The 17,022-nt window shown below is 44.1% G+C and overlaps 3 protein-coding genes across 6 annotated transcripts in view; 2 read left to right on the top strand and 1 right to left on the bottom strand.

Annotated features, from left to right (window-relative positions):
• LOC138165024 (vasculin-like protein 1) overlaps positions 1 to 13,805 on the bottom strand; it is an 80,738-nt gene extending 66,933 nt beyond the window's left edge. For 2 of the 4 annotated variants that reach the window (XM_069093087.1, XM_069093090.1), the window contains exon 1: positions 13,595 to 13,805. The gene's annotated coding sequence lies outside the window, so the exon portion shown is untranslated. Of the gene's footprint in view, positions 1 to 13,366; positions 13,495 to 13,594 lie in introns of those variants that run through there. The other 2 variants (XM_069093088.1, XM_069093089.1) reach the window with 2 other exon arrangements.
• LOC138165029 (nuclear autoantigenic sperm protein-like) overlaps positions 1 to 17,022 on the top strand; it is a 570,370-nt gene that overhangs the window by 230,286 nt on the left and 323,062 nt on the right. The window lies entirely within an intron of this gene.
• LOC138165025 (transmembrane protein 69-like) lies at positions 13,961 to 16,046 on the top strand. The gene is made up of 2 exons (XM_069093091.1): positions 13,961 to 14,381; positions 15,087 to 16,046. Exons 1-2 carry the CDS (start codon positions 14,247 to 14,249, stop codon positions 15,771 to 15,773), a joined length of 822 nt encoding a protein of 273 aa, XP_068949192.1. The 5' UTR covers positions 13,961 to 14,246; the 3' UTR covers positions 15,774 to 16,046.

The raw sequence follows: 17,022 nt of genomic DNA, 5'->3' as shown, positions 1-17,022 counted from the left end.
CTTTGGTGAGAAGACTACTGTCATGGTCTGTCTTGGTAATGTGACAGGCCCTCAATATTTATAGTATGAGGTGATATCCTCAGATGACATGTGGAAGCAGGGAGGCTTCGAAGTCTGGAGAAGGTCTGCAACCACTGCAATGGAGAGGGCATAGCCAAGCAGAATGTCTGACTTGCTACAGTAAGGCCCTAGTTACAAGACAGAGCAAGCATTTATTAAGCATTTACTGAGCCACAGGTGATACAAATACAAGTAAACAAGCTCACACTCTAATACAGAGAAACACAAAAAACTTAGTTGGGAGGGAGAGAGGAGAATGGCACCTCAAAAAAGTGGCACAGAGGCCTAAGTGCAGGCAAGGCAAGGGGAAAGTTCAATGATCAGACAGAGCTGAGGTTGGTTCCAAGGGGTGAGTTCAAGGCTGGGGAGAAAAAAGGAGTGGAGTTGGCCAGGAAGTTGAGATTTGATAACATAAATATGTTGTAGATTCAACCAGCACAGTTCTGTGATTTCCTTAAAAAAACTGGTCAATAGGAACACAGGAAGTGGAAAATAACAGTAATTCTGGGTAGGATTTTGGCAAGGTGTGACTGGCAATAATATGTATCCACAAGGGATCCAAAAGTTGAGCTGACTTAGCCTTGCAAAACACTGACAACTGGAGAATACCACATATGAGGAATAGGACAATTCAAGGACAAGATTTTATGATGGGGGATAGGGGGTTATTATTCCTCCCAACAAGACTGTATGATTTCATAAAGTCAAGTAGTATATAGTATTTACTGCACTTGGTATTGTAGAAGACAGTTATTTTAGGAGTAACCCTAGTAAGAATAAGGCATGTTCTTTGTCCTCAAAGCAATGACAATTTATCTATTTGGGCAGACAAGGCAAACTCATTAGACAGTATAGAAACAAGAGAGCATATAACCAAATGTTAAAATATATGGTAAAAATTCAGAAGAAAGGAAAAATCACTAACCTATTTATACCTTCTGGCCTAGCAGTCCCCTTGTCCCATTAATGGACCTGGAGTCAAGAGGACCCGAGTTCAAATCTGGCCTCAGACACTTAACACACTTACTAGCCGTGTGACTTTGGGCAAGCCACTTAACCCCAATTGCCCTCAAAAAAACAAAAACACATACACAAACACAAACAAAAAAACAGAGCAGCAATGGTAGCCAAAAAAAGCTAACAAGATCTCGACCTACATTGAAAGACACAGAAAGGTTATATGTCAAAATATTCAAAAGAACTTTTTGTGGCAGCTAAACACTGGAACTAAAGCAAAGCAGGTGTTCACTGGGAAAGTACTGAACAAGCTACAGTGTATAAATAAAATGGAATATTCTTACAAGAAACAAAAATAAGAAATTTAGAGAAACATGAGGTTTGTATGATTTGATACAAAGAATAAAGCAAGAGAACATAAACAAGGACTACTTCAACTACAATGACCAAACTTGGTCCAAGAGAACTAAAAGAGAAACATATTTTTCTATCAGTAGAAGAGTATGGACTTACAACTGCAGAATGTTGTATATTTTGTCTAATAGTGCTTCAACATAGGCATTAACTTTTCTTTGTTATTACTAGGGTTATGGGAGGAATTCAAGAAGTGGGTAGGGCATAAATTGGTAAATAATTAGAATTTTTAAAGGGCATAAATAAATTTTTAAAAAGTATTGACTGCTGTGGGATCTGGAATTTAAGAGCTGAAGCTGGAATTACACTAGGCCTTAAAGTTAATTGTGAAGCAAGGGCTCCTAGGGAAGAAAATAGAGAGCATTTTGGTTAGAGAGAACAGAATGGGCTGGTGCAGTAAAAAAGTGGATGTGGACAGCAGCAAAAGAAACTTAATAGAAAGAGAAGTTTTTCTCTTGGGTAGTGAAAGGCAGATCAGAAAAGGCCTCGAAAGGCTTGGAGTGCAATCTGCATTTGATCTGGTAAACAATATTAAGTCTTATAAGTAACAGTGTTGTGACTTCCTCTTAGGAAGGGTGGTAATTAAGAGTCAGACCAGTTAGAAGCTACATATAGTGTGATGAAGACATGGTGCAAGGATTAGTACTATAAAAATGTAATTTTTAAGTATCATCCAAAGAAATAGTATCTGTAAAAGTGTTTAGTACAATGCCTGCCTGACACATATGCAATATAGAAAGGCTCATTCCCTTTCCAGAGGCAGTGAGTAAGGAACAAGACTATTAAAGAATAACCAATAAAGGAAATAGTGATTAAATATCAGAAATAAAGGTTTCCAGCTTGAGGGATATTGGAACTGCCTTAATGGCAGATCTAGAGTGGCAATAATTTGATGTCAGCTTGGAAAGTCTCTAATAGAGTACCCCAGGGATCAGTATTGTTCCCTGTGATGTTTAAAATTTTTATAAAAGAAGTGGATAGAGGTATAGATGGTATGCTTACCAGATGAACAGATAACACAAAGCTGAGTGGGTGACTGGATGATGACAGGGTTAGTATTCAAAAGGATACTGACCAGGTTAGGGCATCAGGCTGAATCTAGTAAGATGAAACTTACTAGGAATAAATGTAAAGTCTTGCACCTAGGTATAAAAAAATCAATTCCACGAATATAAGATGCAGGAGGCATGGAGAAGCAGTAATTGTTCTGAAAAGGATCTGTGTTTATTCACGTGTTTTTAAAAATAGTTAACAATAAGCTCAATATGGAGCAGCAATGGGGGCGGCTAGGTGAATAGAGCACCGGTCCTGGAGTCAGGAGGACCTGAGTTCAAATCTGGCCTCAGACACTTAACACACTTACTAGCCGTGTGACTTTGGGCAAGCCACTTAACCCCAATTGCCCTCAAAAAAACACACACACAAACAAAAAAAAACAGAGCAGCAATGGTAGCCAAAAAAAGCTAACAAGATCTCGACCTACATTGAAAGACACAGAAAGCTTCTAGGAATAACGTATTATTCCCTCTCTATGCAGTCCCTGGCTTGACCACATTCAGAGCACTGTGTTGAGTTCGTTTCCCTATTTTTGGGAGAACATTGATAATCAAGAGGTCATACAGAGGAGGATGACCAGGATACTTAGCCTGGAAAAGAGAGGACCAGGGGTAGGCAAGACCATGACAGCTGTCTTCAGAACGGTTGCTTTCATATGGATGAGGGATTTAGACTTGTTCTATTTGTCCTCAAAAGGCAAAACTAGGAGCAATGGGCAAAAGCTGCAAAGATGCCAATTAAAATTAGATACTAGGAAAAAATTCTAACAATTAGAGCTGTCTGAAAGCAGACTCAATGGCTGGAGAAGTTATGGGACTGCCATCCTGGGAGATCTTCAAGTCGATGGCCAACAACCTCTCATCAGAGATGTTGCAGTGGGGATTCTTTCCACATATGGGTTGGTCTAGATGGTCCCTGAGGTTCCTCCCAACATTACAAATAGGTGACTTCCCCAGACCCCATCCTTAATCAATCAACAAACATATTAATCGTTTACTATGGTTGGTGCACTGGGGGACAGAATGAAAAAAGCTCAAGACTCTGACTCCCAGAATTTTACACTCTAAACGGAAAGAAAACATGTAAACACAAGTGGGAGTGGAACATATAAAACAAATATGAGCTGTTTTGTTGTTTGTCAGCTGGGAGGCCTGAGGAGCTTCCTGAGTCCTGAAGACATCTCTGAATCTTAGGAGGTCCAGACATAAGGCAGTCAGCATGGCTGTAATGCAGACTTTTAAGGAGGAGGGTGAAATAGAAGTATGCAAAGGGAGGAAGGGGCAATGCTGAACAAAAGGGTAAACCGTAACTCCTCAAACGTCCCTATTTTCATCCAGTGAACAACTATCCACTATCTTTCATTTAACTCCCCGTATCTGGCTAACAAGTCAATTCTCTGTCCTCAATGGAGTAACTTCCTATTGAGTCTCAAATCCAGTCTCTTCCCCGCCCACACAACTGCCAAACTGATATTCCTAAAGCACAAATATGATTAAATAATTTCTATGCTCAAGAAACTTCAAGTTTCTCACTGGCTCTAAGTGTGGCATTTAGATCCCTTCACCATCTGACTCCAGTCTATCCTCCTAGGCTGATCACACATCACTCCTCGTATTTTCAGCCAAACTGGACTCAATCCCAGTATGTAACACTGTCCCTCCTCTGTACACAGTCAGGATGTGACTGCTCTTTTCCCTCCTCTTGCCTTCCTCCCACCCTGGCAAAATCAGGTAACGCCCTGTGCCTCTGTCTCCTCATCTGTGAAACGGGGATAATTTAAGAGCAACGACTTCACAAGGTTATGATAATTAAATAACATATGTAAAGTACTTAGCAAAACCTTAAAGTTTTATAAATTCTAGCTATTATTCAAAACTCAGCCTAATTCTCCCTGCCCCCCTGTTTTCAGGGACTCCCTACCTCCCATTCTTTGTGAATTTTATACATATTCTGTACTTACTTATCTGTGATCATGTTATAACTCCCTAGTAGAATGTAAACACTTGGAGGAAAGGAACTGTCTTTGAATCCACCAGTATTACTGAGGTAAATTTTCTTAGATGTGAATTTTCTGTTATATGAACAGCTAGCTAACCCATTTATTCAACAGTAGCAAATACTGTACTGTGATATGAAAATCTGCTGAAGTAACAAGGAATTTGGTGTAAAGGACCATAAACGGAAGTAACCCTTCCCTCAAAATGGATACATTCAATAAGTAAATATTTGACAAATGTAAAAACTTCTTAACATAAAAGAAGCATCAGTTATTACTTTCCTTCCAAACTTGCCAACTATTGTCCAGAGTATCATCATCCTCTTAGTCACACAGGCTTGCAATATAGGCGCCATTCTCATTCTCAACTCCTCACTCTCATCCACTCACATCCAACTGGTGGCCAAGTTCTGTCAATAGAGCTTTCCTACATCTACCTAACAAGGTCTCTCTCTCCTATGCTGACACTGCCACTCCCTGGCGCAGGCAGGCCCAATCATCTCACTTCTGGATGATTGCTGGTTGTCCTCTCTTCCTCACTCTAGTATCTCCTTACTCTAGTCCATTCAGCTGCCAAAACAACTTTCCTAAAGTGAAGGTGTGACTAGATCAGCCCCTTCTAAATAAACTCTACTGGCTCTGGGATCAAATATTAATTTCTATTTGGCTTTAGAAGTCCATCATAACACGTCCTCAACCTGCCTTTCCAGTTTTCTTATATTTTATTCCCCCCTCCACATACTCTATGATCCAGTGACATTGGCCTCCTTTTCTGCTGCTCAAACAAAAAAAAGACACTCCACTGCAACATTCCATCTCCCAACTCCAGGCATTTTCACTGGCTGTCTCCCATGCTAGGCATGCTCTCCCTACTCAATGCCCCCCCTACTGGCTTTCAAGACAGCTCAAATGTCACCTCCTGCAAAAGGGGGCCTTTCCGCCTTTTTTCCCCTGGGGATTTCACTTTTACACTTTATGTATCTTATATGAACAACTACGTTCATATTTACAACACTGTTGCCTCCTCCATTCATAAGTGAGCTCTTTGAGGGCATGCACTGTTTTTTATTTTCTATGTATCCCAGCAGTATTCTTCACACAGTGCCTGGCACATAGCAAGCACTTAATACATACTTGATTGATTCTACTTCTCCACTTTCTGCTCCTTATATTCTTGTAATCTAGTTTCAGACCCAACCATTTAAGTAACACCAATCTCTCAAAGGGTATCAATAATTGATCAACCAAACACATTTAAGTACCTATTGTGTGTTTTTTTGCAGTCCTTATCCTTCTTGACTTTTCTGTTTTGGGCACTGCTGACCACTCAATCACTATGAGAAACTTTTCTCCCTTGGGGATCTCCTCTTACTAATCTGACTGCTCTGCTTAATAAGCATACACCTCCCATTTTCTAAGTGTGGGTGTCCTCCAGGGCTCTGTCCTGGGCACTCTTCTCTCTACAGTATCTCTTAGTGATTTCATCAGTTCCCATGATTTGACTTCCAAATCTATATATTTAGCCCCAATCCCTCTCCTGAGCTTTAGCACATTACACCTCTATCTGGATATCTCATCAACATCTCAAATTCAGAATTTCTGAAATGGAATTCCTATCTTCCCCTAGACATTCCTAAAAACTTTCCTTCTTCTCTTGAGGGAACCATCATGCTCAGTCATCAATATATTCTACCTTGAATTTTCCTCTGTCTCACTTCCTAGAGTCCATCAATTGTCAAGTCGAGTCCATTACATTTTCACATCTGTTGTCTTCTCTCTACCTCTGGGTTACCATCTCTAATTTCTAATTAAGTCATCCCAACCCAGTCTAGCTCCTTTCTAAGCCATTCTGTTCCCTAAATAATCTTCCTGAGGCAGAGGTCTGTACTGTCACCCTCTTGCACAGTAACCTTCAATGTTTCCTTACTGCCTAAATAAACACAATACTAACTTCTCAGTTAAGGCCCTCCAAAATTATGTTCTTACCTGTCTTGTTCTAGCCTGAATCTTATTGCCCTTTCCAAACTCTACTGTCTAGCTAATTGGACGCACCATTTACTGACCCTCCATCTCTGCCTTCCCACCTGGTCCTCTATCCCTGGGATGGACTTTCTCCTTACTTTTGCCTCTTAGAGTTATTTAAGCCCCAGCCTAGGTGTCCCTTCCCACATGGAAGCTCTTTCTGACACCACTGATTTAGTGTCCTTTTTTTGCCACAATTTATCTTGCCCACAGAATCTGTGAACTTGCTAAATTCCTTCAGCAGAAAGCAAGTTCCTTGAGGGAAGGTATAACGTCTCTTTTTTTTGGTCCTTGTATCCTTAAGTCCCTACCACAGTTCCCCCACCTCACCCCCAATAGAGAGAGCTTAAGAAAAAGCTGATGAATTGATTTAAATTGTTATTATAAAATAAGACAATACTACCTTCTGTTGTTATTTGGTTGTTTCATTTGTGTCCAACTCTTTGTAACCCAATACAGAGTTTTCTTGTCAAAGACACTGAAGTGATTTACCATTTCTTTCTCAAGCTTATTTCACAAAGGAGGAAATGGAGCAAACAGAGTTAAGTGACTTGCCAAGGGTCACAGAGCTAGTACATGTCTGAGGCTGGATTTTAACTCAGGAAGATCAATCTTCCTGACTTCAGGCCCAGTGGTCATCCACTATTACCACACCTTACTGCCCAAACTGCCTTCTAGAGGCCAAGAAAAAGCAACTCCACAGTTTGTTATTATGAAAATTCTGATCTGCATTAATGTAGGTCATACTTGTCAGGCATGTTCTAATGGGGAGTCCTTTTAGAGAGCGACTACTATTCAACACTCAGATTCTCTAATTTGGCAAAATTTCCAAAAACGAAAGCATTTTTCAAAAATGTCATTGTTGCCGTATCCTATACTGTATGTACCAACATAAGAGTAAGTCATATTCTCACCATATATGGTGAGTATTTGGGGAGAAACATGGTTCCTTCAGGAAATGCCCATAAAGGACCTCCTTTGTTAGCTCTTTCTAAAATGGGTCATTATTTCCCAATCAGAACAAGGAAAAATCTCAACAAAAAATTCCCTCATATACTTTGGTAAATAAAAATAACCACTGGCAGTCCTATAGATTCTTCCCTCACTCATATAATAGGAGGTCCAGGGTTTTAATAATAGTGACCTATCACAGTATTCTAAAATATCAGAGGGAAAGTTTCTTGTTACTGCCTCCTGCTAAACCAGTGAGAGACTTTCTCTAGTCTTATGGAACAACCCAGGCTATAACACACGCCTACCAAAATAAAAAGTATTCCTTACCCTTAACATACAGCTCTCTTGGGCCCACAACTTGAGGAAGATACAAAGAGGAATACAATCTGGTTAAGGGATCAGACCAGTTTTTAACCTTCCACACATTTCCCTCCTTCCACTATGCAGTACAGCCATATAGGTCTGTCTTGTCTACTAGTTCCTGCTCACACATGTCTTCCACTTTAGTGCCTTTGCAATGGTTATTTTAGCCATTCCTCAACTGAAAGGCATCTGCTTTATTTCTTATTCTTAGCTACCAAAAAAAGTGTCACTATATTATTAGAGTGTATGTGACCTTTTAGTCTGTAGCTCCTTGGGTTAAATGTCTAGCAGGAGGATTTCTGGGTCAAAGGGTGCAGACATTTTAGAAACTTTTAAAGCTGTTTGCTAGAGTTTATGTGAGAGAACTGGGCATCTTTATTACCTGTTACAACATTATAACTGAAAGTCCCTTTTGGCATAATTCCAAATTGCTTCAGATCCTGGTGACCTTCATGACATTCTCCTTCCTTCTTTGAGTTTAGTTCCTGGCTCCCAGCATCTCTCTCATCATCACCTCTTGCACTGATATACTATGGAACCTTGGCATTCATGATAGCATTCAGGATAGCCTCTTAAATTCCCTAACTTTCTAGTTCCTCAACCTCCTCATTTTCCCTGAGCTACTCTTCCACTTTACCTCAGCTATTCAGAGATTATGACGTTGCTTTCACCAACAAAATGTTCTACTTCCATGTTCAAGAACTGAAATTCCTTTTTCTGATTGTAACCTTGTATCAATCTATCTTTCCTTCTGCCTTATGAACCCTAACATCTTATTTCTCACCAAGATCTCCTATAGCCTGCCCCTCAGTTTTGACTCTGGTCATCACCCCGAACTAGTTACAACTTTTTTCTCTTCTTTATCTTGACCCCTTAGTGAATTAGTTCAGCTATCTTACCTTATCCTTCACTTTGGAATCACTGCTTTCCAAACTCAAACCTAGATTATTCCCAACATCCTCCTTTGATCCTATTAATACGCTGCTTAAGGGAGCTGGAGAAGGTCATGAAACCATGCTTACTGGGTCCATAACAAATTTATGTTTCATAATCAGTATAGCAAGGAAATGCTTCTACTCTTCACTGATTTACTTTTCCAAACCTTGTCAAATCTCCCAACGCCCTCCTTTCCCCTCCCAGCTGAGGTCTTCATACTTCACTGAAAAAAAAAACAACAAACTGAGGCTATATGCCAAGAGCTCCTTCCACTATTCAAACATCTCCATCTCTTCCTTGACCCCAATATCATACTGGTTTCCTGGGCCCTCTCCTCCTATAAAATTTCACTTGGTGATCTTATCAACTATTATGGATTTAATTATCATTTCTATGTTGATGATTCTCAAATCTACTTCATCTAGTGCCAATTTCTCTTCCTAATTGCCATCTTGCATCTACAACTACCTATTAGACATCTCAAAGTGGATGTGTCCTGTAGACATTTAAACTCAACATGTCCAAAACTCAATTTATTATCTTTCCTCTCAAACTTGGTCCCTTTCCAAAATTCCCTATTACTGTCTAGGGTACCATCATCCTCCAAGTCATTCAGACCTGAAACCTAGATGAAACCTTTTACTTTCTCTCACCCACCATATCCAAACCATTGCCAAGGCCTGTCGATTTTATCTTAACATCTCTCCCATAAGCTCCCTTCTCTCCTCCAATCATGATACATGTTGATTGATACATGGAGGAAATGTTGTGATTTTCCTTTTCTTTTCAATGGGGGGTGGGCAATAGCATTATTCTTAAAAAGGGTCACTGAAGGATTTTTTAAAAACACGTAGAGTAAAGGAAGTTTAGAAGGAAATGAGCCGAATAGCTTTGAAAGTAACATATTAAATTTATTGCATACTTAAAATGAAAATAAAGTACAATAATCTGCTCTATGTATGCTGAAACTAATTTTATGTAATATTAAATTTAAAACATAATCTGTGCATAAGCATATTATATCATGTATAAATTTTCAAACAAAAAGAGATCTCTGAGGCAACTGGGTGGTAGAGTGGACAGAGTGCTGGACTTGGAGTCAGTAAGAGTTGAATTAAAATCCCACCTAAGACACTTACTATATGAGTGACCCTGGACAAAGTCACTTCAATTCTATCTGACTCAGTATCCTCATTTTTAAGATGAAGATAATAAGTACACCAAAAAGATAAAATAAGTTAATATTTGTAGAGCACTTTGCAAACTTTAAAGTGCTATATAAATATAAAAGTAATAGTAGTAGTAGTATATCCTAGGGATCTGTGCTGGGCCCCAAGCTTCTTGATATTTTTATTAATACCTGGACAAAGGCATAGATGTTATTGCTAACCTGTGGGATAACAAAATCAGGATCTAAAAAAAGATCAATAGACTAGCTGCTGTTCAGTCATTTCAGTCTTGTCCAACTCTTTGTGACCCCATGTGGGATTGTCTTGGCAAAGATACTAGAGTGGTTTGTCATTTCCTTCTCCAGCTCATTTTAAAGATGAAGAAAACAGGGTTAAGTGACTTGCCCAAGGTCCCACAGTTAGCAAATATTTGAGGCCAAATTTGAACTCAGGTAGGTCTTCTGGGATTCATGCTACACTACCCTACCTGGCTGTAACCCTGGGCTAAACGTATTAAGATGTAATTTAAAAAAAAAAACAACACAGGTCCAAAAAATCACCTTCACAATCATGAATAGAGTAGCTAGATAGCAGTTCATCTGAAAAAGATCCAAGGGTCTCAGTGGATTGTCAGTTCCATGTAAGTCAACATTGTGAAATAGCAGTTAAAAAAAAATTCTAATATGAACTGAGACAGTGAGGAGGACTAGGGAGGCAATAATTCTGCTGCACTCTGCCCTGGACAGAGCCTGCTCTCTTTCCAACTGTGAAATTCCACGATTCTTCACTTTTATAGTCTAACCTCATTTTACAGCTGATGAAATTGGCCCTCCAAGTGGTGAAGTGATTTGCCCCAAATTCCCAGAAGGAATGGGTCACATATAAGCATGATCTAAAGAAAAGTTTACTAACAATTAAAGCAACCCACATGTGCAATGGACTAACTAGCTGCCTCCTCAGAAATTGGGGCATTATTTGTCTTTAAATGTCAGTCAATTCTGTTCTGGTCAAGGTAGGACTAAGATACCTCTGGGGTCCATTCCAATTCTGAGATTCTCAGTATATCCAGAGTATGACCACTCCCATTTTAATTGGCCAGGAGGAGGAGTTAAGAGCACCGCGTTTGGGCTCCAGGACCAGGGCACTACCAAGTATTTACTCTTGTGACTCCACTCTGTCTTAATTTTTCCACCTATAAAATGAGGGATTCTCCCCCAGTTGTAAATATTTGCTTTTGGGGGAAAAACTTTCAAAAATAGATAAATAAAAAAAAGGTGTCAAGATGACTTATCTAGGACAGAGGTTCCAACCTAGGCCTTCTGACAAGACTCTTGCTCTTGTAAAGTTCACTGATTTTTTTTCCCCAAAGGATTTACTTTTTCTTCATCTGACAAACATCATGCCAGGCTTCTCCAGAGCTCTGAGACACTGAAAAAGTAATTTCATCTTTCTGGACCCCAGTTTCCTCATCTGTCAAATGGGATAACAAGACTTCTTTGACTATCTACAATTCACTAGGGTGTAAGGAAAGAGCACCACTTCAATGTGAGTTTGTATAATTTCTTAAGCAACAGCTATATTCCAATGACAAAAATCACTCATGTACAGAAAGGCTGAGTAGGTTTTTGTTTCCCAAACAAGCCTCCTTTTAAATAATGAGGAAAGGGAAGCTCAGAACTTACACTGGACTCAGAACCAGGATCAAGTACTGCCCCTGACACTTACCAGGTGTTTAACCCTGGGCAAATAAATCATTTAATATAGTTGAGCCTCAGTTTCCTCACCTGTACTGTGAGGGAGCAATAACTAGAGCAACTCCTTCCCAGGGCTGTAGAGTTCAAATTACAATGTGCATAAAGATCTCTATAAAGGCAGATACTGCATGTAGATATAGATCCTACATGGATTTTACTTTAAGTGTTTCAAAGCCACAGACAGCTAACAGGGAATTTAATAGCAAACTATGGTTTTATAGCTGTTGTTCCACAAAGGAACAGCAAACCCAATCCTCAAAATAAGAAAAGCATTCAGTAAAGGTAAGTACTCTTCTCTTATCAACTATTTTTAGCCTGCTGACCCTGAAGGCCAATAAGTACAAACCAGGAGCAGATTTACCACTATCTGCTGTCCCTCCCTTCCACTCCCCCACGAAGCAATACTAGAGATTTTGAAATGATCCTTTTCAGTGAGTCAGTCAATAAGCATTTATTAAGCACCCACTATGTGCCAGGGATTGTGCTAAGCATAAGCTACTAAATCAAAGCCCTAAAGACTTTTCTAGGTTATATTCATTTCCCCTTCCATTTTCTTGAACATTCTGACTTAGGGCAAAACCATCTGTTCTGTTCTCAGCCTTCAATTAAAACAGGCATTTGGTCTATTTGATATTTGAGTATAAGAACTTAAAAGGTGCAAAAAAATTTTTTGAGGAAAATGACTAGAGATTAATAGGCTGAAAAAGTTCAGATTTCTGTAACGAAAATAAAAACACAACTATCTCAATTTCGTAGTTTAAGGATAGCCTGAAAATTAGGAAAACACCGTATCAACATATCCAATTAACTTTGCCAAGATCCTAACGCCAAACTCGTTTTCCAATTACTTAAAATTGTCCTCTTCAAACTATGCTTGAAAAATGCAGATACACCTACGATTTTTACATAGAAAACCGACTCCTGACTTACTCGCTTCTCTCCAGGACCCCACCTTTCTCTCCCAGCTTGGGTGTCACCGCGGCGCCCCCACCCCGCCCTTCTGTGCTACGGGGGTCGAGGCCTGTCTCACCAAGAGCACCCGAGGGCTGCAGAAGCGCCCTGATTCGTCTAAGAGTGCGGACCCCGGCCTCTCCTAAAGCAGCTCCGACGCCCCCTCCCCACCGCTCCCGGCCCGAGCTGGGAGCTCCGGGTTTCCGGCGGAGCCGAAGCTGGGCACACGAACGCCGGCTCGCGGCCGGACGGCCCTGCCCACGGAGCCTTGCGTTCGCGGCCCCCGAGCCCCGACCCCCGCCCGGGAGTGCATGGCCCACCGGTCGGCACATAGTAGGTGCTTAATGCGTGCAGATTGACAGCTGGCCCGCGCCCCAGACCCTAATGAACAGCAGGATGACAGCGGAGCCGCCCCCCGGCCCCCCGAGCCTCAGGGTTTCCCCTCCACTGGGCCGGCCGGGGGCCCCGCCCCTGTCCCCGCCGCCGGGCCCAGCCTCCCGCTGGACCTTGCCCCCCAGCCTTGGGACCTTCCCAAGGTCGCGCCTGCGGCACCGCACCCCCTAGTCTCGGGTCCGAGGGGGGAGGGGAAGCTCTCACACGCGCCCCCCCTCCCGCCGGCCGACTCGGGGTTCGGGGCAAGGCAGGCCGCTCTCGCCCGCCTGTGGCCCGCAGGCGGCGCCTCCTCGATGCCGGGGGTTCCGCCCCGCACCCCCTGCATTCCCCCGCGGACTCACCGGGTCCCGCGTCGCCCTGCCGCCGGCCGCCTCACAACCACAACAAAGCTCTGCCCAAAATGGCGGCCGAGGAGCGCGGCCCCGCGGCGGGGGCGCGCTCTGGGGGCGGGGTCAGGAGGCTCCTCCCCCAACCGCCGCGCTCGGCCCAACGTCTCCTCCCGCCCCCCCCGCCCCCCCACCCCCGCCGCCCGTTGGTCCCGCCTGGGGCCCCCGCACTCCGAGCCCCACCTGGCGGCGCGCGACGGCTGGGGCGGCCTGAGTCCGCTCTCCCTCCGGGCCAGGCCCCGTGTCCGTGTCTATGTCCGTGTCTGTGTCCGTGTCCGCGCAGGGAGAGACAGCGCCGCGGCAGCTCTTCCTGCACCCGCCTCGCTCTGGCCGACTCCGCCCCCTGCCGCCGCCACCACCGCCTCCTCGCGCTGCGTGGGGGTAGGGGCTCGCGCGCTCGTGCGCGGGGTAAGGACTACGAAAAGGGAGGAGAGAACTAGAGAGCCTATCGGCGCCGACGTTGCGCATGCGTTCGCAGCACTGCACATGCGCTCTCCGCAGATTGGCTTCCGCCTCTAGTCCCAGCTTCCTCGGCGTTCTCTAAACGCTGCCGCACTGCCTTTTGGAACTTGTGGTTCGGGAGTCGCGCATGCGCAAAGACTACTCGGAAAATGGGGAAGGCGGTTTGTTCTCCCTGGCCTGGCAATTGGGGTGGGTCCAGGTCTCCCAGACTCGGTTAAAATGTAAGTTCCTTAAGGGCTGAGTTGTGATCCCGAGTCACGGGATGCTGAGCCGGGTCCCAAGCCTGTTGAGTCTTTTCCGGATTGCCTAGACTCCGCTCCTCCCATTCAAGTTTCGCTGAAGCCCAACGTTCCCGGAAGCGGCCTTGGGAACCATGGGGCACGGGCCGAGTTCCCACCCGCACTGTTTTCTCCGGAGCGCCGGAAACGGAAGCAGCTCTCTGCGCTCACTGGCACCCGCCGACACCATGCTCCGCCTCCTCCGTGCTTGCTGTCGAGCCCCTTCCCAGGTAAAGGGGCTGGAGCCCCTCGGGTCTGCTGCTCCCGCGGGCCTGGCCCTGGGGACCAGGGGAAAAGCCTCTTTCACATGCAGAGGTGGGGGACCCCGGGTGCGGAATCGTGCACAGAAGGCTAGGTCCCGCCGGTTGGGCTGAACTGCTCTGAAATTCTAGATTATCGGGGCTGGCGGAGAGAAGGCAAGGCCTGCCCCGCGGCCTCTCCCTTCCGAGGGTCAGCCCGTGGTGCACGCTACGCCGATCACCGGCCGTCGGGACCTGGGGAGGGGTAGCCCTTATCTTTAGTAACAATAATAGTTAATAACTAGCTTTTACATAACCCTTAATGTTTGCCAAGCGCTTTACGGATACAACAACCCGGGCAGGTAGGTGCTTTAAGTGTGCCCATTTTACAGATGAGGAAACAGGCATACAGGTTAAGTGACTTGCCCAGGGTCACACAGCTAGGAAGTGTCTAAGACTAGATTTGAACTCAGGTCCTCCTGACAACAGGCCCAGGGCTGTGAGCCTGGTGAGTAGCTTCAGGGTCTCAGGTACCTGCTGCTGAAGTTCTTGATCCCTCGTGGACTGGCCGCTCAGGGCCAAGGCAGATCCCCCGAGGGTCATCACCCTGGCACAGAGCAAGGTCCCAGTGGAAGAGGGTCGAGGCGGCCTTCAAGGGGGGCTCCTGGCTAAGCATCTTCCTTAATTCTCTTGCAGATCCTTAGCGCTTCTCTGTCTGTGGCCCGGGTTTCTGGGAGGCAGAAGGCAGGAACCCCGTGTGTCCCCCCTTTCTTTCTGAGACCTTGGCTTCCTGCATCCAGTTCAGGGTCCGAGCATGGGGCTAAAGACTATCACACTTCCTCCCGACGCTTCAAGAAGAAGGCACCTGTGGTCCCCACCAGGCCACCGCCCACTCTCTCCTACCTGCTGGACACCCCAAAGCCAGCCCTCTATGTGGCTTTGACCGGATTGGTCCCCTTTGTGGCCCCACCCTTGGTCATGATGATGACCAAGGCCTATGTACCTGTACTGGCATTTACTCAGATGGCCTATGGAGCCAGCTTCCTGTCTTTCCTTGGAGGGGTCAGGTGGGGTTTTACTCTGCCAGCAGACAGTCCAGCCAAGCCGGACATCATGAATCTAGCCTGTGGTGGGGCCCCACTGCTGTTTTCCTGGTATGCCTTCCTTATTTCTGAGGGACTCACTGAAGCCATCATCATGGTGGTCATGGGCTTTGGGGTGGCATTACACAATGAAATCTTTCTCCTGCCCCATTATCCTAACTGGTTCAAAGCCTTGAGAATAGTGGTGACTCTGGTGGCATTTTTTTCATTTGTAGCCACTTTGATAATTAAAGATTTTTATCCAGGAACTGGCCCTAAACATCCTGGTCAGGCTGAGTGAAACTCACTCTCCTGGCCCATTATGAGCAAGCAGACTATTAAGAACCTCCTTCACATGCTCACAAAGGCTGTCTTGTTTGTCTTTGTAATTCCTCCATCTAGTGACTGCCCCTCTCTGGAGATCAGGTCTCTTCATTAGAGTTGCCTGAGACTCTGACCCACTATACTGTTATATGTGTCCCTAGGCTGGTGCTCACAAGTTTATTTCTGCTATTGATAAGTGAATTATAAAGACTTTTAAAAAGATCCAATAAAAAACACAAAGTATCCTTTGGCTAGGGCATTGTGGCTCCTTGGAGATTGATTTCTCTACCCATGGCAGAGAACACTCTGGTTATATGTTGGCATCTGAGACCTGTGTTTCTGAAGGATGCTCTTGGGAATTGCCCTTTGGCATTTGTCTTGCCTGGTCATTTCAACTTGGGTGCTTGACCTGGACTCCTTCCTTATGGAACTCCTTCTTTCTGCCAGAAGGCCACAGATCATCAGAGACCATGTTTACCAATGGAGAATTGGCCAAGGCTCTCTTAGTGAAGCAAAAGGTCTTGATGTAGTTCTCAAGTAATGGCACCTCCTGTGAGAGGGGGAAGGGAAGAATTGAGTGTGTATGGAATATTTCCCTATGGAATGATGCATCCAGTTTTTTTTTGTTTTGGTAGAAATGCATATGAAATATGGTTCCCATCAAACACCAGCAGTTCTTGTGGAGGTGCTGCAAGATCTGGTCTTGTCTGTTTGTTAACACAAACCCCAGACCAACAGTCTCATTGAGACACATGACGGACAAAGGGGCCTTCCTGAGGTGCTGTTTTCATCTAATGGCTTCCCTTTGACCCCTTTACCACAGTGAATGAGAGGAATCTTCAGAGCTCCTAAGCCTTCCAGAAGGAACGATGAAGCACGTGTCTGGGCAAAGCCTAGCATAAGATAGCTTTGTTGAGTTGGGTACTTCTATAAGAAAATGGCACTCAAAAATTCGAGGACAAAAATTTTTTGACTTGTTAGAATGTCATATATTTTAAAAAATATATTTCACTTTAGCCACAGCTAAGGAAATCTAGTGGCAAGCTGCTCCAAACATAGTCATACTGTGTCCCAGAATCAGCCACAGAATCTACATATAGGAAAAAACATAATAGAACACATTCATTTTATTAGTATCTTGTGTTAATTAGAAGGCTCCTTAGGCCTTTTCCTGGAGACAGGGCTGTCAGGCCAAACCCTAGTGACGGAGTACCCTCCTGCCAGCT

The sequence above is a fragment of the Petaurus breviceps genome, unplaced genomic scaffold, assembly GCF_028583685.1.
Source record: "Petaurus breviceps papuanus isolate PSGF00001 unplaced genomic scaffold, PetGlider_PUasm1.0 207, whole genome shotgun sequence".
Classification (NCBI taxonomy): Eukaryota; Metazoa; Chordata; class Mammalia; order Diprotodontia; family Petauridae; genus Petaurus; species Petaurus breviceps.
Note: the sequence above shows the minus strand (reverse complement) of the source record. Positions and strands in the feature narration are given on the sequence as shown.